This window comes from Gouania willdenowi, chromosome 13 (assembly GCF_900634775.1).
Source record: "Gouania willdenowi chromosome 13, fGouWil2.1, whole genome shotgun sequence".
NCBI lineage: Eukaryota > Metazoa > Chordata > Actinopteri > Blenniiformes > Gobiesocidae > Gouania > Gouania willdenowi.
The window spans coordinates 15,124,109-15,147,205 of NC_041056.1; the positions used below are offsets into that span (position 1 = coordinate 15,124,109).

At 39.5% G+C, this 23,097-nt stretch overlaps 1 protein-coding gene across 1 annotated transcript in view; it reads left to right on the top strand.

Annotated features, from left to right (window-relative positions):
- The first annotated feature begins 2,073 nt into the window (after positions 1 to 2,073).
- Positions 2,074 to 23,097, top strand: part of ppm1lb (protein phosphatase, Mg2+/Mn2+ dependent, 1Lb) — a 52,890-nt gene continuing 31,866 nt past the window's right edge. Inside the window, exon 1 of the mRNA XM_028463974.1 lies at positions 2,074 to 2,946. Coding sequence (XP_028319775.1) covers positions 2,548 to 2,946 — 399 coding nt within the window. The 5' untranslated portion in view covers positions 2,074 to 2,547. The remainder of the gene's footprint in view (positions 2,947 to 23,097) is intronic.

A 23,097-nucleotide genomic window follows, 5' to 3' on the forward strand; every position in this document is an offset into this window, starting at 1 on the left:
TGTTGCCAAGAACATTGTTTTATGCAGGTAAAGTTGACATTTGTTGTGAGTGTAAATAGGAGGGGTACACTGCACTGTAGAGGGATGGAAGTCAGCAGAAGCAAGACATAATCTCAGGGTGAGACAGGTTTATTGTCAAGATGTAAGGTTAAACACAGAAACCTGCAGTGTTTCATTTCTAGACTTCTGATTTACTGGATGTTCCTGTCTATACTTTAAAAGTTCAGCTGTGAGTTCAGCTATCTGTAGAACCAGTTTCCATACAGGAGGCCTGCACTCTCTTTACTGTAATCCTGATCCTCTTTCTAGTTATGCTGCGATAGGTTTAGGCTACGGGGGAATTTTAATCTGGCATTTCATGGTCCGTTGTTTTCAATGCTGTAAATATATTCTACTTATTAGAAGACAGTTTTCCCCTCTTCATTGCTGCTTAGACTTGGTCATGTGAAATTGATGTTTGTTTGTTTGTTTGTTTTAATTAAAACTGTAAATAAATAAAATTGATTTAATGTGAATAAATTGATTAAGTGAGATAAAAAAAAAATGTGCAAGCTGCAATAATTTACAGTGGCTCGTAAAAGAGACAGGATGCTGTAGTTGAGTTGCTCGGGTTGAACATGTATTTATTCATTCATCTTCCGGACATGCTTTGACCTGTAACAAGTTTTAATACCTCTGCCAGGAACAATTACCTCACGATAGACAAATTGCAAGATACGCCTAATGTACAGAAAGACAACAAAGTCAGACTAACTGTACGCACTCCTACACCTTACCAACTTTAAACTCCAAATATCCTTAATCAGCCTGTTTTTAACATTGAAAATTAGAGTGGCCATGAAAACTTTGTCTACTTCTTGAAAGAAAAAAATGTCACCTCACCTGTATGTATGATTGATGCAACAATAATGTAAGAAATGTACAAGTTATTGGTTCCCAACATTTTTTTGGGTCGTGACCCCAATTGGTATCACAAATTTCTGTTTTTTCCTAGTATTACTTTTTGATCACATTTGTTACACAGTGTTACAAATACAGAGTAGCCACGATTAGTGGCCAAAGTGCAAAGATGTGCCAGCTCATATATTTTCAGGCTGCATTTTGTTTGAACTAGATTTATACTTAAGAAAAGTGAATGCATATATATATACAGTTGTTTAAGATTGTGTGTGTGTGGTGTTTTTATCTGAAAAAGACTATCTATCCATTCATTTTTTGACCTGCTTGCTCCTTTTTTTCAGGATCGCAGGGGTTTGCTGGTGCTTATCTCCAGCCCTCTTAGGGCATTAGGCAGGGGTACACCCTGGACAGGGCGCCAGTCCATCACCGGGCAACACGCAGACAGACAAACACAGACAGAAGAGTTCACCAAGTCAAATTCCTCGTGTGTATAACATACATTACATGGCCAATAAAGTTGATTCTATTCTATTCTATTCTAAACAACCACTCACATTCACTCCTATGGGCAATTCAGAGACTCCAATCAACCTAACAGTTATGTTTTGGGATTATATGAGAAAGCCAGAGTACCTGGAGAAAACCCACACAATACTGGGAAAACATGCAACGTCCACACAGAAAGCATCCAAGTGTCCACCCCAGGGCTTGAACCTAGGACCTTCTTGCTGTGAAGCATACTATTTAAACAATACATTTTATTATTATTATTATTATTATTATTATTATTATTATTATTATTATTATTATTATTATTATTATTATTATTATTATTATTTCTAACATTTCAGGCGACCTCACATGGAGTCACGAACCCACAGTTGAAAGACACCCCCCTAAGTTAATGTACCTAACTACTAGTCTACCATTACTATTTGATGTGGATGATACTACTACTACTCCTACTACTACTACTAATAATAATAATAATGTTTTAGATGTAATTCAGCGAACTGTGTGTGTGCGTGTGTGTGTGTGTGTGTGTGTGTGTGTGTGTGTGTGTGTGTGTGTGTGTGTGTGTGTGTGTGTGTGTGTGTGTGTGTGTGTGTGCGTGTGTGTGTGTGTGTGTGTGTGTGTGTGTGTGCGTGGTGTTACGAGCTGCACCTGAAGGCATCTCGACCCTGTAGAGAATCAGCGGCTCAGGCACAGGCAGTGTGTGGCAGCTGGGAATGTGCTGAGGGCTTACGGCGAACTGAGCTCACCGCTATTTGTAGGAGTCGGACAGTCTTAAAGGGCTGTTAACGGACACACACAGACCCACTTTAGTTTGAGCAGGAGCGGTGTTTCTGCTGCCCGGTGTGTCGGTGGTGCGCTCGGACCGCAGTGGATGGTCACCGGGCGACGTGTTGGCTGAGCTCACTGCGGGGCTGAACGTCACAGGGACCGGTGTTTGGAGGCTTGACAACGATGCCTCTCACTCTGCTTTAAAAATGCAGTGAAGTGCTTGCGGTTCCTCTGTGTTTTCCGTGTGTTTTTCTCTGTCAAACGCGTTTTATTTAGCAACACGAGACGCGGCGATGGAGTGAAATCTGCAGCGGCGGTGAGCGACGCACAACCTGCCGCGAGTTCCTGCGCGTAAACAAATAGATGATAGAGGATACCATGACCCTGCTGTCTCTGTTAGGCCGGATCATGCGTTATTTTCTGCTGAGACCGGAGACCCTGTTCCTGCTGTGCATCAGCCTGGCCCTGTGGAGTTACTTCTTCCACACGGACGAGGTGAAGACCATCGTCAAGTCGAGCCGGGACGCGGTGAAGATGGTGAAAGGGAAAGTGGCTGAGATGATGCAGAACGAGCGCTTCGGTGGGCTGGACGTCCTGGACGCGGAGTTCTCCAAGACCTGGGAGTTCAAGAGCAACAACGTTGCTGTGTACTCCATCCAAGGCCGGAGAGACCACATGGAGGACAGGTTCGAGGTGCTCACCGACGTCGTCAACAAGAGCCACACGTCGATATTTGGGATTTTTGACGGCCATGGAGGAGAGGTGAGTCAGTGTGTGGAGGGACGCGTGTATGGTGTGTAGGTGCCATTAGCGCCATCAATAACTTTGAACATTTCATCCCAACTTATCCTGAAGTGGTGCTTGTGTTTGTCTTGTCACATTTACAACATGGTTGTCAAACATGCAATAAACTGGTCACTCATGAAGCCTCAACATCATGCGTGTTAAACTCAAGGACCAGGGGCCAAGTCCGGCCAATTAGAGCATCCAATTCGGCCCACAGCAGCAAGCAAACAAGAAACAGATGAATCATTGTGTGAATTACTAACTAATTCAGTTGTAGATATCTCCAAATTTAATGCAACTCCACAATCCTAGCAGGGCTCATATTTCCACCACATTTATATCACATGATGGCAGTCATTTTTAAACTCAAATTATTAAAAGAATTCTAAAAAAAAAAAAAAATACAAATCCTACAATTTTCTTCAAATTATTCCAAATAATGTCCCCAAATTACATAAAAATGGGTAATAAAGTCAAATAAATTGAAAGTGAAGACTGATATTTGTCACTTATTGCTTTGATATTATCATTGCTGTACATATTATATCATTTATTTATTTATGGAAGTGCAAACCAGAGCACAATAATGATTAAATTACTAATTTCCCCACCGAAATTCTGCGGCACTGATAAACTGCTCCGTATTTGGCCCCTGAACTGAAATGAGTTTGACACCCCTGCTTTTCATAATCATCATGTACATGAAGACATGTGGCCTACATGAGATAATGTTACTGAAAGTTGCTGAATAACATACCTAAAATAATAATCTATCTATCTATAAAGCAAAAAAGGTCTGCGTGTGTGTTTGTGGAGCGAATTTCTCCCCAACGCAGTATTTGTTCAATCTGAAACTTTGTCAACGGCTTCCAAATATCCAGAGTTTGTGAGTCCGTTATTTTGGAGTAATTTGGTAATTTCAAAACATTTATTTTCACATTTGTTTGACCGTTGGCTGTTTAGACTGGACGGACGGGGCGGGCCAATGGCCGTGGCTGTGTTGGAATCGAACATTTATGAACAGCTTGCACATAGCCCGTGTGTGCATGCGTCATTTTTTACTTATTTGGTCTTTTCAAAATGCTTATTTGTTTGACCTTTCGCTGTTCAGACCAGACGGATGGGACCCGGAAGTGATTGGCGGGCAATGGCCGCAGCTGTGTTGAAAGCGAACAGCGCAGATACGGCATTATAAATGCGAATATTTTCACCATGTGCCCTATAACCAAATGCGCACCTCGGATATATGTGCTGAACGCACACAGAGCCGTTTAGAGAGAGAGTTGCGACAACTCTCTACACATACATTTCAACAACCTGTGACGGAGTATGTGCATGCACGCGGCTAATGCGCGTGCGTGTGTGAGAGAGAACCCACGGAGGAGATAGAGAGAGTTCCACAAGGCGACATAGGTATGGCAGGTATGGCACACACATCTCAAAAAGTACACAAAATGACAACAGAAATGCAGAAACATATACAAAAAGGCTCCAAAAACACACAAAACATACAAAATGACTCCAAAAAACATATATTACAGATAAACACCAAATGACAACAAAAATATGAAAATGGCTCAAAATACACAAAACTAAATATTTATGCTGTATCTACAAAAATACACAAAATGACAACAGAAATGCACTACAATGTCAACAAAAAACAATAATTATACAAAAAATGCACAAAAAGACAACAGAAAGATACAAAAATACACATAATGACTTAAAAAAAACAACATTACAAAAAACACACCAAACGAAAAATATATAAAAATTAGTATAAAAAAAAAAAACGCATTTATCATGCGCAAGTCCCAAATAACGAAACTGAAAATCGCACATGCTATTTTACTTTGCACCTGCAAATAAACCCCTTTATAACACTACAGAGTACAGAGAATGTCCACCTCTTTGTACATCCAACCTTCAAACATATACTCATTTGACCATAATTGACAACTCTACTTAAGCTCCCACAAGAATACATACTTCCCTGTACTAGTAATAATAATAATAATATAATAACTTTAATTTGTAAAGCACTTTACATTAAGCAATCTCAAAGTGCTACAGAAATCAAGGGCAGAAAAAAAAATCAACAGATAAAAGCAGTCATAAAACCAACAGTGAATAAAATCAATAAAAAAAAATAATTAAAATAATGCTCTTGTAAAAAGATTGATTTTTAGGCCTTGTTGAAAAACAGCAATACATTATCAGTCAAGTATAACAAGGACAAGAACAGCAATCAAGTTGAATTTTAGAATTCAAAATTATTTTAAATTGCATTTCACCCCCTCCCACTAGCATAGAGCCCAGAACAAAAGATCATAATATTATCAGTACAACATGGGGGAAAAGAGAACAAAAATAATAAAAATAAAACCACTCTGAAAGATTTATCTCAATTGCTCTTTTCAAATGAAAATCAGTAAATGGAATATAAAACCAAACTAGTGTGCACTTTAAATTCCTTTATATTCATGTTTTTCACCTGCTGTTCGTTCTCTTAATAGGTTGCAGATATCTCGACATTAGATTTTGCTCAGACCCAGAGAAAAGTTATACATTCACAGGGAGAACATGCAAACTCCACAAAGAATGTTCCAAAGTGCCCACTGTTGGGCTTTACCTGGGAGCTGCTGGCTGTGAGGCAGACGTGTTAACCATTAGCTCACCATGCTGTCTTCAATAGTAAAATATTGGAATGTTTAGAGTCAATCATCTCTCAGTCATTACACACATTAAAGCTGCAGTATGTACGGTGTTTTTTGGTGTCATTTGGTCAAAAACCATAATAACCCTTCAGCATGTTATAATTCAGTTCTCTGAGAGGATACTGGACCTCTAGGCCTTCTCCTGGCTCTGGTATCAAGCTTTAGAAATCAAGGACACTCTTTTACAGCCAATCAGAGATCTGTATCTTGCAAACAAAGTGCTCCATGAGCGGTTTTGGCCGTTACTATTGGCTGCTCAACAAAATTGGATGCGTGTTCACTTCCTATCGGTAGTGAAGGTGCAATGGCAAGTGTTTCAGCAGGAAAAACCCCATTGCAGCATTATACACAACGGCTTACACTGCAAAGCAAGTAAAAAAAACTCACTCAGGCGGAACATGCTCATGCACATAAGATGAGCTGAAAATTATTTTGATACAGGGGCTCTCTGAACATGATTTTACATTCATATCTGTCAGCAAAGACACAGTGTGATGTTAATACATGATACCTGCCCACACATATAAATCTACAATAACACGACGTGCCATAGCAATCAAAGAAGGTTGGTACTTGTTATTTGCAGCTTCAACCCTCAATTGTTATTGATTATTGTTGTGAAGCTTGAGATATCGGAGCTGTGATTGAAATAATAATAATAATGCAATGGATTTTATATAGCGTCTTTCATAGACACTGAAAGTGCTTTACATTGCATTATTCTTTTACTCAACACACAGTGGTGATAAGCTACTAGGGTAGCCACAGTTACACTGGGGCAGACTGACAGAAGTGAGGCTGCCATAGTAAATGGTAAATGGTAAATGGACTTGATTTATATAGCGCTTTATCACCACACTGAAGCAGTCTCAAAGCGCTTTACATATCAGCTCATTCACCCGATCACTCTCACATTCACACACCAATGGGACAGACTGCCATGCAAGGCGCTAGTCAACCACTGGGAGCAACTTAGGGTTCAGTGTCTTGCCCAAGGACACTTCGACACATAGTCAGGAACTGGGATCGAACCCCCAACCTCTCGATCAGAAGACGACCCACTACCACCTGAGCCACAGTGCGCCATCAGCCCCTCCGATCCGTTCTCAGCAATTAGTTTAACAAAGAAGACGCCACAAATGAAGCCATCTGTTACAGGGACAAAGTGCATTTGAGGTGACACCACCAAGGTTGGACAGGAACATAAAAACAGTGATATATTATTAAGTCATAGCATGCTTCTGCAGTTGCTGTGTTTTTTAGGAACTAAGATGACAGATAGTTCAACATGCCTCTTCTTCTCTTCTCTTCTAACTCTGTTTGACTGCTGTGGTCAGATTGAAGCTGAAAACCACCTTGCTTAAAATAGATTTCCAAATTAGTTTATAGATGTTGTTCAAGGGCTGGCTGCTGCTGTTTTTGACCAAAAGTGGTCATAGATTGTTTTGCCTGTTGGCCTTATTGGTCTTCATTTCTCTTCTCTCTGTGGATTTCTGTTTTAGAAATACATATCCTAACCTCGCTTTCCCACCAACACTTATGATTTAGTCTATTGAGAAAATTATCTGTAAACTTGAGACATATGTCTGTATATTACAGGAAATTAGAAAAAAAGTGTCAGAGCAGAGAGAGAAGGTTAACATATCTTTCTCTGTGTGTGAGTCAGTTTTATTGCTGCATATTCATGGGCAGCAGTCAATTCTGTTTTCATCCTGCCACCCTCTTTTAAAGTGTGTGAAATTATTGCCAGACAGCAGCCTGCAGAAGAAGACATTCTCTGTGAAGTTATATTTGTCCTTTATTAGGCCACGGGGCATTTAAAAAAGCGAAATGATACTGTGTTGCCCAAAGCAACATCGGGGACACTGGATTCTGCTGCTGCTGGCTAGGTAGCAAGGCACAGATGTTCTCCACATGGTAATTATAGTCAATACCCATCCAGCTTCTTCGACTTTACATGAAAATAAACATTGCCTGGATGTTGTTTACAAAACCTGCGATGGACAGGATTGTAAAGTACTTTTTACAGGGACGTGAGCATTCTCTGTAATTAGAGGAGTGATTAAAAATTAGCCTTAAGGGGAAAGGTAATGAATCAGACTCTAATTAGAGCTTCAAAGACAGACTTTTTCAAACATTAATGAATCTTTCTTTAGTTTTATTATTTACTGCTATTTGAGGTTAATCGTTGACAAGTGACGACAACCATCACCTGACTTCAACATAAACTGCGATATTGGAGGTACTATATAGGTATGACTTATAGGTAGCCATGAATTAATTCACAAAATTAACACTAGACTCCACACAATCACTGCTATATACATGAGTTTTAAAGGTCCCCATGTCATGCTATTTTTCACCCATCTCCATTTGTTCTAAGAACCCCAAAAACATAGTATTTGAGGTTGATTTTCCCAAACTCGCCTTTTTTCCAGAGTTTTAGCCTCTGAAAAGTCACTTTCTGAGCAACTCTACACAAACGGGCTGATTTGCGGCCTACTTATGCATATTCATGATTGGGCGTGTCTATAAACGGGAAACTGACTTCCTCCTCCCCGCATGGTGGGCCAGAGGACGGCCCGCCCTCCTCCCACCCACTCCGTAGCAGAGCTCATGCTGCTTTATAAACACGAGACAGAGTGTGGGGGCGGGGCGTTCACCGGTACATACATAGACTGTAGAAAATACATACATAGCACTGTGCGAAGGACGCTGAAATGCTCACCTTTGTGGGCGTGATTGTTTACATGTCAATCACGGCAGAGAGCTCCTGGAGGCGTGGCTTCTCCAGCTCAGTGCCGCGTCAAATTTGTCATTAAAGTGGGAACACGTCATCAAGTTGGAGGTGTTTGGGCTCACCCTGCAGTAAGAAAGGAGCAAATCACCCTCTAACTAACCATTGAGGGAATCAATTTAAAAAACACTTTGGACATGTGTATGAAACCCAAATAGAACTTTATGATGTTTAAAGCACAGAAAAGTTGATGTAGCTTAACATGGGCCCTTTAAGAGACAACAAGCTTCTGACACTCATCTACATTAAAATATTTTTTTTACATTTTATGAAGTTAAAGGAAAGGACATGTTCTACATTCTGAACTTACTGAAGTTTCAACAATTACACTTTACATTGCAATGACTTCACCCTCTAAATCAGATGTTTGGGATATTTTAGAACAGAGTCTATCCTTTATTCCTATTCTCTCAATCACTAACACAGAGACGCCAACATCTGACCTGAATTACACTCAATTACCTTCACACACCATTGACTTTCTACAACATATGTACATTATACAGTATGATTAAGCCAAACCAGGGAATGATCCATGCAGGTATTTTGGATACTCAAACCGAAAACAATAGTAAACATACAAGAATCTTGACTTACCGGTTGTTCCTCACAGTCATACAAACAAACAATATTCTCCTTTTGTGTCTTTTATGTGTAAAAATGTGTCACTTGTCACTGCCAGAAACATGGACTTCAAAGAGCAGAAATCCTATACTGATCAATGGAGCTGATGATTAATTCTTATGTTTTTTGTGGGTGCTGAGCTGACTGAAGAATGAGCTCATCATAAAAAGTTCTGGTTGCATTTTCCTCTTCACACCCTCAACATCCATGATCTCAAAGCTGCTGCAGGAGGACAAATATTTAGCTCAATGAAACCCAGAATCACTTAAAAGTTGCGACAATTAGTCTACATCTATTCTATAAACCCTTTTTATTTGTGTTTCGTGTAGTTATGATTAATTTAGGGCGATTTTGATGAATTGCTAATTTCCGTAATCGAGTCGTGGGGGCAGGATCCTTAGCAGCGAGGCCCAGACTTCCCTCTTCTCAGCCACTTCGTTAATTATTTATTCAGTTAAACTATGACACTCTTCTGCCTCGTCACTGGAGTCGAACCTGATTGAGGCTCTATCTATATTTATCTCTATTTAAGGCAGAAGACAGAACGACAGATAGGGGCAAGAAGAAAGGAGGAGGGCTGGCAGTATTTGTGACTGGGACAGTAAAATACTGGACTTGTTGTATGCCAACACTAAAGAGGCGTACAACTTAACATTTCTCCTTCCCGTAAGAAGATCAGACCACTGGTCACATTTTTGAAGGTGTATGCACACGCTCCACCAAAACAGGTGAACATCCAAGCTAACATCCATGATGGACAATGACTCCGATCACCTGCGAGAGACTCTGACCGATCTAGAGAGTTTTTTATTGGCTGACATCTCCATCTAAAGCGTGTGAAAACTAGGCTTTAGATGATCAGGATTTTTCCGCTGATCACCAATCAGTGAATTAAAAAAAAAAAGATCACCGATCCCATCATATGAAATTCCTTTGGTACTACCTGATACAGATTCACAGAAAATCAAACGGTACCATGTTTCTGGACCTAAACGCATCCTTGTGACTGTGAGGGAATGGAAAAGTTGTCGAATTTCCATGCAGGACCTGAACATAACATTTGTTGTCAGAGTGCGTGTGGGTGCGTGGCCCTTTAACTGCGAATGAATGCGCTGGTTGCTCGACCAGTGTACGGAGTGAGGGAGGGTGTGTGAATGGAGCAGATTGATTAGAAGCTGTATGCCGTTTTTGAGTGATTGCAAAATAAACGTTGCAGCTGGTAACATTAACCAGAGTCCCATGTCATACTCCATGACTGCTGTGAAACAACTACAAGAGAGTTGGAGATGAAGCTGTGGAGGCAGACCACACTGGAACTACATGAAGCCTCCGTCAGCATTAGCATTAGGAGCAAAGACATATTTCCTGACTGTAGCATTGCAAAACCTGCTGTTGCTTATTGTCCGTATTTACAGGTGCACAGCGGAGGTGGGGCACACACGTGCGCTTCTGTGTCCACCACTGCCCTGAAAAGGACAGAAGTCTCCGGTATGAAAGCAAAAGTAAATGGGAACACATCGTTCCGCTCTAGGACTCTCCATTTTAATTAGGGGTGTCCCGATCCAATATTGATGTCGAATATCAGCCAGAAAACAAATATTGGATTTTATCTGACTGCATCTAAAATCTCCGATATAAGCGCTCCGATAAGTTTTTGTTGTTTTTGTCCCCGCCCTCAGTTGTTCCCACCATTTACTGACAGTAAAAAATAACTGACGTGAACTTGAATTATTGACTATTGTTCTCTGTTTGAGTCACTTGATCAAGCCTTTTCTAACATTCCACACTACAAAATAAGCAATAAAAGTATGTATGATTCCTGCTGATATCGTATCGGATCAATATCGGTATCGGTCAATATGCAAGGCTGCAATATCGGTATCGTATCGGAAGTGCAAATGTTGTATCGGAACATCCCTAAATTTAACATACATTATAAAAAAACAAGAGCGCACACACATACAAACACACACACACAGACACTAACAGCCCCCTCTCTCAGAACCAGTCGACTGGGGAAGAAGTCCAGCGCTCAGCTGTTCGTTTTTGCCGTTTGCTCATAGGTTTTCACCTTTGTGCATGAATGCGAGTGAAATAAAGCTGTGTCATGTAAAGCGAACAACTCTTCGGTGTAAATGAGCGATAAAGCGATGCAATGGGAGCATCTACAGAAAGTTTCATCACGACAATGATGTCATTGATCAGATCGTTGTAAAGCCTAGTGAAAACCCTTGTTATTCATGTTTATTTATTTATATCCAATGTGTGAAGTTTGGTTTTCTTTTACTCTTCTTGTTGCTGTAACAAACTAAATTTCCCCACTGGGACAAATAAACATCTATGTAACTGTACAGTACGATGAACTTGTTTCCTGTGGGTGATTTAATAATAATCCTTGACAAGAGGCTTTTCCTGGTTTCAGAGATTTTATGTGACAGGTCCCATCAAATTGATTTTAACAGGGCTTTTTAATGCTATTTTGATGAGAATTGTTTTAACGACAATCATAAAGACGAAAGGAATACATACAGCAGGAATAAAATGACCACCAAAGTGACCATCTTTAGAAGACTTTGTCTCTATGAAGCTGTTACCTTGTCCTCAGCTCACCTTGGTTTATATGCAAGATTAATAACCATTTCTGATTCAACTTTATTCATTTCTTGAAGTGCAGAGTGGCTATGCAGTTAATGTTCACTGAGGACATTTTATACTGGGTCGTTTGAAATGTCAGAGTTATACATACATATATAAATATATATATATATGTATACAGTGTATATATATATATATATATATATACACACAAGTGTATGTTTGTGTTATAGTGCCTCAAGCCCAGGGTTGGTCTTGTAGTTTAGATAGCAAGCCGTCTGAATTCCTCCTGAGCACATGCACACTGCAGAGATGAAAGAAAGCCCCGGCATGTGACTACAGAAAATGCACTGTTGGTATCACAAGACTTAAGAGGGAGTGAGCAAATAAGAAAGTGGGAAGACCAAGGACAGCAGTATGTATGCTGGAGACCCTCAACATTTACCTATATTTATATTTACACATATATAGATATTCATACATTTGTTTGTCCATTATTGATGTTTATTCATGGGCAGGGACAGTTTGAATTAAAGGGAAATATTTAGAGCACATTTAATACACAAGGCAATTTCATTTACATTACATGATTAAAAATGCAACATTTAGAAAATAGTGTACAAGAGGTTATTCAGACAACTTCAGTGTGAGAGTCAAATGTCAATAGCCCATCACAAGCATTTATAAATGAATTCATTAAGTTTGGCATTTGACAAAATGCAACAATAAACATAACTGCAGTATTAGTGTAGCACTACTTTCCTGGCAGCGTCAACAGTTTAATCTTTAAATTGACAGAAATGACAGAAAAGAAATAAAGAAAAAGACAATTTTCTCTAATGAGGAGCTCACATGTTGTTCATATTGACAGATATTGTCATGTACCAACTTCATTTCACTTTTCATTCAGAGTGAATTGAAGCAAAAAGTAGAGAGGGCATGGGAAGTCATGTTGGAAAATCTCTAGAGAGCTCTAGCGAAAAACATCATCTGACCTTTTTGGTAACTTTGAGCAGCGAGTGGTCTGTGGAGGGTAAATGTATGCAGTGAAACACAGCAAGTCAATTATTCAATGTGGCTAGTGGTTGTCAAGTAACCTAGAAGTTTAGCTAATCATCTGAAAACCTTTCCACTGTAATCCGTTTGAAAGAAAGCAGTGTGTTTTCTGAAGTGGTCTTCCCATATTGTTAGTATATTTGTCTCTTTTGTGTTCATTCTTCCATTCCATAGTCATATAATGTATGTTGCTTCTCTCCCAAACATCCTGATGACATATTTCCCCATCTCTTTGTCCTCTGTCCCTCCAGTTTTATAGAATGTGCTGATTTAATACAAGAGCTGTTCAGCTGTTCCCCTAAACCACATGTGTCAAACTGAAGGCTCGGAGGCCAAATCCGGCCCTTTAGACCATCCAATTTGGCCTGCAAGAGAAAATAAAAAAAGACAGAAAAAACATTAATTATTGTATAAATTACTAAATAATTAAGTTGTAGATCTCCCAGCCCTTCTAAATACACACATTCAATCAAACTCCACAATATTTAGAGAATGGCAATTTTCCCATGCATGACTGCAGTCATTTTAAATCTTAAATTGTTCAAAGAACTCAATTTTCCTCAAATTATTTCACATAATTACCCCCAAATTGAATAAAAACTGGTCACAAAATCATTGAAATTTAAAAGAGAAAATCCTGCAGAGAGTGTTATCTGTCATTTATTGCCTGGATGTTGTCGGTGCCTTACATACTTTATGTATCATTTATACGTGGAAGTGCAAACTTGGGGAAATTAATGTTGAATCTGTGGACCACTTTAGGTATAGATGAGGATTTTCCTGAAGTTTAGAAAAGAAACACCCTCTCTACTTTTTGAAAAAATGCACATGCGCAACACTCTACCTGCTCCCAAGAGGGAACGCCTATGAAACGTGTGCAAGAGAGCGTGCACGAGCCGGTGCGTGGCTTGTGCCAGGACTGGCATTGCAAATCATAGCTTACTTCTCTGCTAATACTAAGTCGATTATTGTCATATCTGAACTTGTATCTGGCTTTTTTTAGCTCGAGGTATACCGTGTATTTTGTTTGCAGGTGTGTGTGTGTTTGCTCATAAATTAGTGCCAGAGAGGAGTGCCTTCTCTGTCTCAGCGTGTTCTCCATCCCTCCTGGCAATAACTGTTGAAAAATTAACACCCTTTTGTTAAAACACATGTCGTAAATGTCTCATATACACATCCTTCTCAAAGGTAAAAGGTTGTGTTTATCTCTGTTACACACTCATAACATCACACTCTGTTTGTTTTCCAATCAGTTTGTGGGGTTCAAGCTAATTTTTTTCCTCCTCCACTCGTCGCCCAGCAGGAGTGTTTAAAACAGACGTATAGCTGGCGGTACGGCTTGGTAACGATGCTGTTGTGTTTGGTAACCAAACCCTTACCCTCATCACCCCCATTTTCTTTTCACCCACGTTCCCCTCCTTTCCTCTCTTTCATAGGAGGCTGGCAGAGAATGAATAGAGCCTGAAACGTCCATCTTTAAGGCCATGTCAACCTGCTTTCCCATCTACACTGTGGGGGTTCTTTATCGCCCGCTCTGTGCAAACTACATAAGCTCTTGTGAAAACAGTACCGTGCCCCCCCTTGAATTTTAATTAGCTAATAAAATATTACTAAGAAACCAACCAATTTGCTATTTTATCTCCAAAGTTACAGTAATATATCACAGTGACAAATCCTAAGCTGATAAAATAATTTTAGTCAGAATGAATTAAAGAGGAGGCTTCAAGTAGCTCATACTCCCCCCAAAAAATCTATTTTTGGCTAAGAAAAACTAAACACAGTGTGACATCTTAAAGCTTTTACTCAATAGCCTACACTATCTTTTTTAGAAAGAAAAATCTGCTGTTAAGGGCAGTTGCCTTTTTTCTGTGATCTTAAACTAATCATCATAGCACCTTTTTCTTGTAACAATTGCTGAATTCTAGTCCTCTCTTATAACATGGCAAACAGGCTGAACCTGTGGCACTAAAAAGACACACTGTTCAATGAGGTTATTTTCAGTAAAAAACTATTATTTGCATGACTGTGTCGGTGGTAGGTGGTAATAATGCTCTGTTGTTGGACTCGTGTTTTTTTTTTTTTGCACAAAATTATAAATCTTCCACTGCTAGCCCTATAATCATAATACGAAAGTTCATTTGAATGTATTTGACATTCTTCAAAGCACAATATAGCATTAACAATACAAAGCTCTGCTTCCAAATTCAAATATTCTATCAAATTATCTTAAATATTTTTCATCCAGAAAATGAAAAACAAGTTAAAAAGAAAAAAAAAAAAAACTTCAGAAAGAACTAAAGCAAGGTATGCCATTCCATCAGAAACTACCAGTATAACAAAATGAATAATAAATGTCCTATATTTTTATCAAAAGATAATTTTGAGCTCTCTGATCATACCTTCAAAGTTGCTTTGAAGGTTTAGCCATTTCACAAAAATTCAATGGACTTTTGCTCTTCCTATCAGCAGTATATTTTAACATGTACGATCCTCTCAGAATGTAACTATATTCCATATAAATTTTCAATACAAAGCCAGTATTAGACTTACGCACCCATGCATGGCTTAGGCTGTAGCTAATTATAAGTTCTCTAAATGTAATCACATGTTTGAGGAAGTGACAGAGCTGCAGCTTGACATGCACTACACTGAGTTTAAAACAAAGGAGCATGATTTAATTTTATTCAAGTTTTAAAATAAAAGAAAGTCCCGGTGGTATCATCTGAAATTGGAGCCACACCTCCAAGAGCTGAGGTCCGTATGCACTTTGCAAGCACCAGCTCCACAGTTGTCTGTTTGTCTGGTGTGTGATTGGAAAATGGATGAGTTTAGTTAGAGTTGGCCTACTCGCTGTCTTGGCAGTAGAAGCAGTGAGTCGCAGCTGTTCAGAGTTAGCAACATTGGTGTGATTGTGTACACAAGAAGAGCAAACCATTGTGTTGCATTGCTTGTAGTCGGGCCTCTATTCACACTGGCCAGGATGAGCCCTCGAGCAGCACAGGTGCCTGGTAAACAGAAACAGCCCTTTTGTCCTATTTTGCCCTGTACATGATAAAAACAAGAGATAACACTTAGTTAAAGTCCTATACATAAGGCTGATATTTGATAAAGTGTCATTAAGCTGTCATTAAGTGTTGTTTGCAAAATTATGACCATTTTTGCTAAATTATGACACCTTTGGAGCTGTGTTGGCATATTGGGGTTAAGTGGAGGGATCTAGTGGGATTAGGTAGGGTTAGTGGTAAGGGGTTAGGGTGACGAAGGGTTAGGGTTAGGATAACACTTAATGACAGCCTTCATGACAACTTATTCATGACAGCGCAGTGTCAGCCTTTCAGTACAGTATAAAACTCAAAAGTGTTACCAAACAAGATTAAAAAATAAAAAGGTACAACATAGGAGTATAATGGATAATGGCCTATCAGAATCAACATATTCATCAATAATAATAATAATAATGCATCAATTTTATATAGCTCTTTTTTGGACACTCAAAGTCACTTTACAGAATTAAGGATTATTCTTTCACGCCACACTTAGTGGTGTTAAACTACTATTGTAGCCACAGCTGCTCTGGTGCAGACTGACGGAAGCAAGGCTGCCAAAGTGCGCCATCGGCCCCTCCAACCACCACCAACACTCACACACACTAAATTTATACTAGGCATTGTGGGTGAAGTGCCTTGCCCAAGGACACACTTACAGATACCACAGACAAGCTCAGTCCTGAAGGGCCACCAATCTGAGTTTTAGATGTTTCTGAGCTCTCTGCAAGGCTGCAATACATCAGTGTGTTGGAGCATCTACATTCTGTCCTCAAGGGCAGACTTTGGACCAGTGGACAAAGTCAAAGACAAAGTTTTTTTATCGTCTGCCTTACCTAAACCTGCTTTGGGCACTCCTGCTTTCTTAATCAAATGTTTTCTCTTTGCACCAATGGCAGTTCTTTTAAACCTCTGTCATGCCCACATGTGGCTGTGTACAATTTTTTGTTGGTATGCTATTGGTCTGCCACGCACATGTGCTGAGCAGCCCTCCAGACATAGATGCAAGGAATGCAGCTAATATGAATGTTGAACAGTTGCATTTGGTTTTTATTCACATGAAGAATTGTGAGCTACAGCCCTTCAAACAATTTCTGCACCAATCCTGAGCCAGGGTGTCTCTAATTTGGGCCATGACCAGTGTTGGGAACGTTACTTTAAAAAAGTAATTAGTTATAGTTACTCACTACTTGTTCAAAAAAGTAACTGCATTAGTAACTAAATTACTCTATAATAATAGTAACTCATTACCAAGGAAAGTAACTATTTGCGTTACTATTAAAAAAAAAAAAGTTGCTTTATGTCAAATAATTCACATTTTTTAGATGCGTGTGTCGTGAGGTACTTCATTAAATTTGAGTTGCTTACAACGGATGTCGACAAAGTCTTCTCTCCTGGATATAATGAACACTTCACTTACACGTTCTTGCCTTTGATCACAATTAATTTAAAGTAGTGTTTGTATCCTTAAAAATGTCAACTTTTCATCAGACTGCTCCACGCTCACCATCTCTGCTGCTTCATCCAATCTGCTCTGTCTGTGTGTGTGCGTGTGTGTGTGTGTGTGTGTGTGTGTGTGTGTGTGTGTGTGTGTGTGTGTGTGTGTGTGTGTGTGTGTGTGTGTGTGTGTGTGTGTGTGTGCGCGTGCGTGCGTGCGTGTTGCCTGTGTTGGCACGTCGCCTTAGCCAATCATAATCGCTCACCTTGTTTTTAACCCTCCTCCTCTTGCTGCCACATGTGTAAAAACACTGGCTCTGATTGGCTACCATGAAACATGACACCGCCTTAGCCAATCATAATCGCTCACGTCGTTTTTAACCCGCCTCCTCACAACAGCGGAGTCAGAAGCCGGAGATGCTTTCGGATAACAGTTTATTTAATCAATGCATGTAACGCACCGCATTTAACATTCAGTAACGATAACGGTGTTGTAACGACGTAAAAAGTAATTAGTTAGATTACCCAGTTACTAAAAAACAAACGCCGTTACATAACGCTGTTATTTTAAATGCCGTTATTCCAAACACTGAAAGATCAAACTCCACAGAATGTTCATTAATTATTGCTTGCGATTCAAATTTGACAGCTCATAGATCTCATGACGATTATAGTGTTTTGAAATGTACGATCATAAAGGGGTTTTGCTCTCGCGTTTCTTGATCAATACCCTGTTTTTCAGGTGATGTCATGGGGGGAGTATGACATCCCTCATGTCATAGGGACAATCTAGCACTGTTGAGGTTTTAGATGAAGACATTCGTCCTGAGAAGAAAACAGATTAGGATGAGAAATGGAAGAGATACGGGGGAAAAAGTAATGATCTCAGAGTTATTTGTCAACAGATTGAAGACACACTTACTTAAGTACTTAATCTTTCAATGGGATTTCAAGTTGATTACAATCTAGATTTGTGTGACCTTTTTTGTAATCCAAATGTTGTCAGTCAGGACTGAAGTGCTCAGAAAGTTGACTGTCTGTAACAAAGATATCTGGTGGATTATCCAATAGTTGTTGTTTTTTTTTTAAAGCCAAATGGGATATTTAAGGCCTTTTGATGCGCTCAAGCACTACAACATAACCTGGTTTATATAGTGGTACTAAGTATATGCCACTTCGTTGACCAGTGGAAAGCATTGCCTTCAATGGTGGGTGTGAACTGGTCTTTCTGTGTTGGGTTTGCACTTTCTTCTTGAGCATGGAATTACATCCAAAAACCTTTGTGTTAGATTCATTAAAGGAATTATATTAACCTCTAATAGACGCAATTTATTGAATGAGTCTAGATGTGGTCAAAGAGACTTTTGATGACAACTGAGTGATTTCGTGCAATGAACTATTTTTGAGATTTTACCAATGATGATTAATAGAGATTTTTCGATTTTTTTAAACTGATCCAGAATCAGTCTATTGATCTGAATCCCCTCCAAAATGTAATGGAATCTTCCATTGAGTCTATCTTTGTTTAAAGTTTTTAAATATTTTTAGGTACTTTTTATGTAACCCTGCTGCCAAACAAACATAGGTGGAAATATGACCTCCTTGATGGAGCTAAAAATCATTAATAATAAAAATGACATTATGGCAATATTTCAGATATTGCCATCAACAAATGTAAAATAAACCACAAAAACAATTAAATACCCTTCAGGAAATGTTGAACTCACCTTTAAAGGGCCCGTGTTAAGCTACATCAACTTTTCTGTGCTTTAAACATCATAAAAGTTCTATTTGGGTTTCATACACATGCCCAAAGTGTTTATTCATTGATTCCCTCAATCGTTAGTTAGAGGGTGATTTGCTCCTTTCTTACTGCAGGGTGAGCCCAAACACCTCGCTCCAATTTGATGACGTGTTCCCACTTTGATGACAAATTTGACGCATCACTGAGCTGGAGAAGCGCCTCCAGGAAGCTCTCTATCGTGATTGACATGTAAACAGACACGCCCATGAAGGTGAGCATTTCAGCGTCCTTCACGCAGTGCTATGTATGTGTTTTCTACAGTCTATGTATTTATCGACGAACGCCCCGCCCCCACGCTCTGTCTCATGTTTATAAAGCAGCATGAGCTCTGCTACGGAGAGGGTGGGAGGAGGGCGGGGCGTTCGTCGGTAAATACATAGACCTACGTCACCGTGCGGGGAGGGGGAAGTCAGTGTCCCGTTTATAGACACGCCCACTCATGACTATGCATAAGTAGGCCACAAATCAGCCTGTTTGTGTAGAGTTCCTCAGAAAGTGACTGAAAAACAGGTGAGTTTGGGAAAATAAACCTCAAATACTATGTTTTTGGGGTTCTTAAAACAAATAGAGATGGGTAAAAAATAGCATGACATGGGATCTTTAATAAAAAATAAATAAATAAATCCCAAAAAATAATATATGCTTTCTCCATGTGTTATTTTTAAAAGCATTCAAAATTCAGGATTTTAAAAAACTATTTGCATTTCACACCTAGATTGTTTAGCCTGTATTGTATTTAATTTAGCGCGGTGTCAAACTTTACTGCATATGTACAGTGAGGTCATGGTTTTATAATAGTGTTGGATAGGTGGGAAGAAGGAAGATAAGCAGAGCTGATAATTGATTAGTGTGGTTCAGAGGAAGCTTTCAGTGATATGAGCTGAGCTATCAGCTCAAGGCTGGTAGGATTCCCACTCTCTCCCTGGAAGTGCCACTAAGCTCCGGCTATGAGCAATGCAGGAGACTGTGGAGCAAGTTAGATTTACACTAATCCCACTGGGGAGATTGGGACTAAATTCCTTTTATGGATTTGTTGCCTTTTCACATTGCATCCTGTCATCTGCATACATTTAATTCTCCGTCTTTCTTTTTCTGCCGGACCATCCTTTATATTTTTAGATTTCTTTGCATTGCAAGCTTCCAGTACTTGCATCTCCTTCTCAGTTTGTTTGTTGAGCTTATCCAACAGATGAACTGGCATCTGAACTAATGCAGCTTTGAAGAGGAGAGAGATGTGTTATTGAAGTGGGAGGAGTGGGAAATGATGGTATGACTGAGAAGCACCCCAGTAGAAAGAGGAAAGAGGTGGAGGAGGGGGTATGCTAAGATGAGAGAGACTTGCAGAGCAACTGCAAAAAATGCTGAAGGCTTAGAGAAGTGTAATGGAAGATTGTGAAATTGGAGCTTAAAGCTGATGTTTGGAGGTGGGGAAAGAGGCGGGGAAGATGCTATTCCTTTTTATAGGAGACGATGGAATGCTGAGAAGCAACATTTTTTTTAACTTTTCAGGGGCTGCAGAATGACCTCTGTTCGAAAGCATCGTGCTTGTGTAGGATGGAAGACCACATTAAGCTGAGGCTAAAAATAGTTATCTGCACAACTCGGTGTGAGTTAAATTGTCTACTAAGTGAACCAGTGAAGCTTCACTGTCTTTTGATCATGAACCCAGCAGACGGGATTAGATGCAGCCAACGTAGGGCAGCTCCTCCTCTGAGAGACCATGACATAGTTTTCTACCTCTTTCTCATGGTTTTCATCTTCTCTCTAACACTCGCTCTCTGTCTTTGCTGACCTTTGCCTACACACTTGTCTCTGTGTTTGCTCCCTGAAGTCTCCACCCTCTTATCTCCCACTCCCTTCTCCCCCCCCTTTCCATTCCACCTAATGTGAAGGAAAAAGGTTTTCCTCCATCAACCTCTAACTGACTTACATTCTTATTACCTGTGTTAAACAGCATTTCTTGGTTTTTTCCCCCTTGTTGCTTTATTAATCTTTCTTCATCTTCAGATATTGGTTTCTGTCATTTTCTTTCAACCTTTCAACTGCTGTCTTCATCCTCCCCCCCTCACCCATACCCGCGGAGTCACCTTATCTCTCTGCAGTCTGTCTGACTTATTTATCACTGCTCTGAAATATTAAAGAGTCTCCTGCCTCCCATCCTGCAGGGAGTCTACAGCTTTTAACTTTTTCTAAAGCATCCATAGACACACCATTCTGTCCTCTGATAATGGCACATACTGAACCTGTAACAGAGAGCAAAATCTGTTCCATTGGGACACTGTGAGAATATGTAAAGGCCCCGCAGCTTTTTTGAGTGACTATCCGCAACTATGATACACACGTAGGACAATATGTGATCCGATCTTGTCGAATCGCTTTGACTCTCTTCGGGAACTGTTGCTGCTATTGACACAAAAATCAAAATACATATCCAAGGAAAATCCTCAACCCTATTTTAGATTGACCTTGATTTATTTAACAAAAAATAAAGAAGTCAGTTGGCACATGCAGATCCTAAACATGCTCGTCCTCTTCAAGGCTGTACAAAAACCTGGTATTACACTCATTTACTCCAGGATCAACAAACATGCTTTTGACCGTGACAAGAAACTGCACTGAAAAACAGAAACATCTTTATTGAGAAGGGTCAATTAGCAACAAATAAAGAATAGAGGCTATAAGTTAGAATATCATTGTCAAAAAAGTTTTTTTGACTTTATTCAAAATAAAATGTTCTGCATTCACTCTCCATCTCTGGTATCAATGATCGATGTTTGACAGTACACTCATTACACTGCAATAATTGTGACTTATTTCATTGTCAACAGTCTTCTGCTTCTCTGTTATCTCATATTACACTGGTACCTTGCGACTACCTTGATACTTTACAGTATGTGACCTTCACGTTTTGAAGTTTTCTTATTTTCTTACACCATTGAGTCATTATTTTGTACTCATCAGATCAGCCCATGAAATACGGGTTTGAGACACAGATATTAGCTAAAGAATATATGAATGATATTTATGTGAATCCCTTGATAAGATTTGTTAATTGGTCTGTCACGTAGTAAAATATTAGATAACCTTTTCCAAAGACTGATATAAAAGTCTTCACTGCTTTGAGTCAATCACACCTGTAGAAACACCTCTATGGGGCTTCTGTTCATGTTTTACCACATTGTGTAGTTTAAATCCTTTGCACTCTGCCAGTTTGAGGATTTTCACAGTTTTAACACACACACACACACACACACACACAGAAATACAGACTCAGGAGGAACTGCTGATTTCTACATAGAGCAGCCAGTTTCACTGAAGCAGGGATATCGGAGGCAGGAAATGTAGTTTGAGTGAAGTGAGTCCGATTAGCGTGTACATTGTTGAGATTGTTGGCTGGAGTCCTGCTAGTGACCCCAAACTTGTCTCTGTCATGCCCTGCGACAGACTGGCGTCTTTTCCACATTGTTTACTCGGCCTTACACCTAATGTCAGCTGGGATAGACTCCATTAACCCCTGTGATCCTCTACAACAGGGGTGTCAAACGCATTTTAGTTCAGGGGCCAAATACGGATCAGTTTGATCTCAAGTGGGCCACAGATTTTATGCAGGAAAACCAGTAAAATCAACATTATTGTGTCCTATTGTTTGCACGTCTATGTACACTTATACATAAAATACAAATTATGTAAGAAACCGACAATATCAAAACAATAAGTGATAGATATCAGTCCTAACAGGGTCTTCACTTTTACATTTCCTTGATTTTATTTAGAAATGTTGAGGAAAATCAAAGGATATTGTAAAAATTTTGAATTTTTTTCAACAGTTTAACTCATTCACTGCCATCCCTTTTCAGAGCAGCCAACCCCATGTTGCCAGGCATTTTGGATTATTTTCACTGATATTTTAAGACCCACAGAATATTTTGTACTATGAAAATCTGAAATCTTATTCTGAAAGGTTAGACTCTATAGTTCCATCAGAAAAAATAATTTTGTTTCTAGCTTGTTTTGTTCTTCCGTAATCTGCAGTTGAATAGAGGCAAGTTT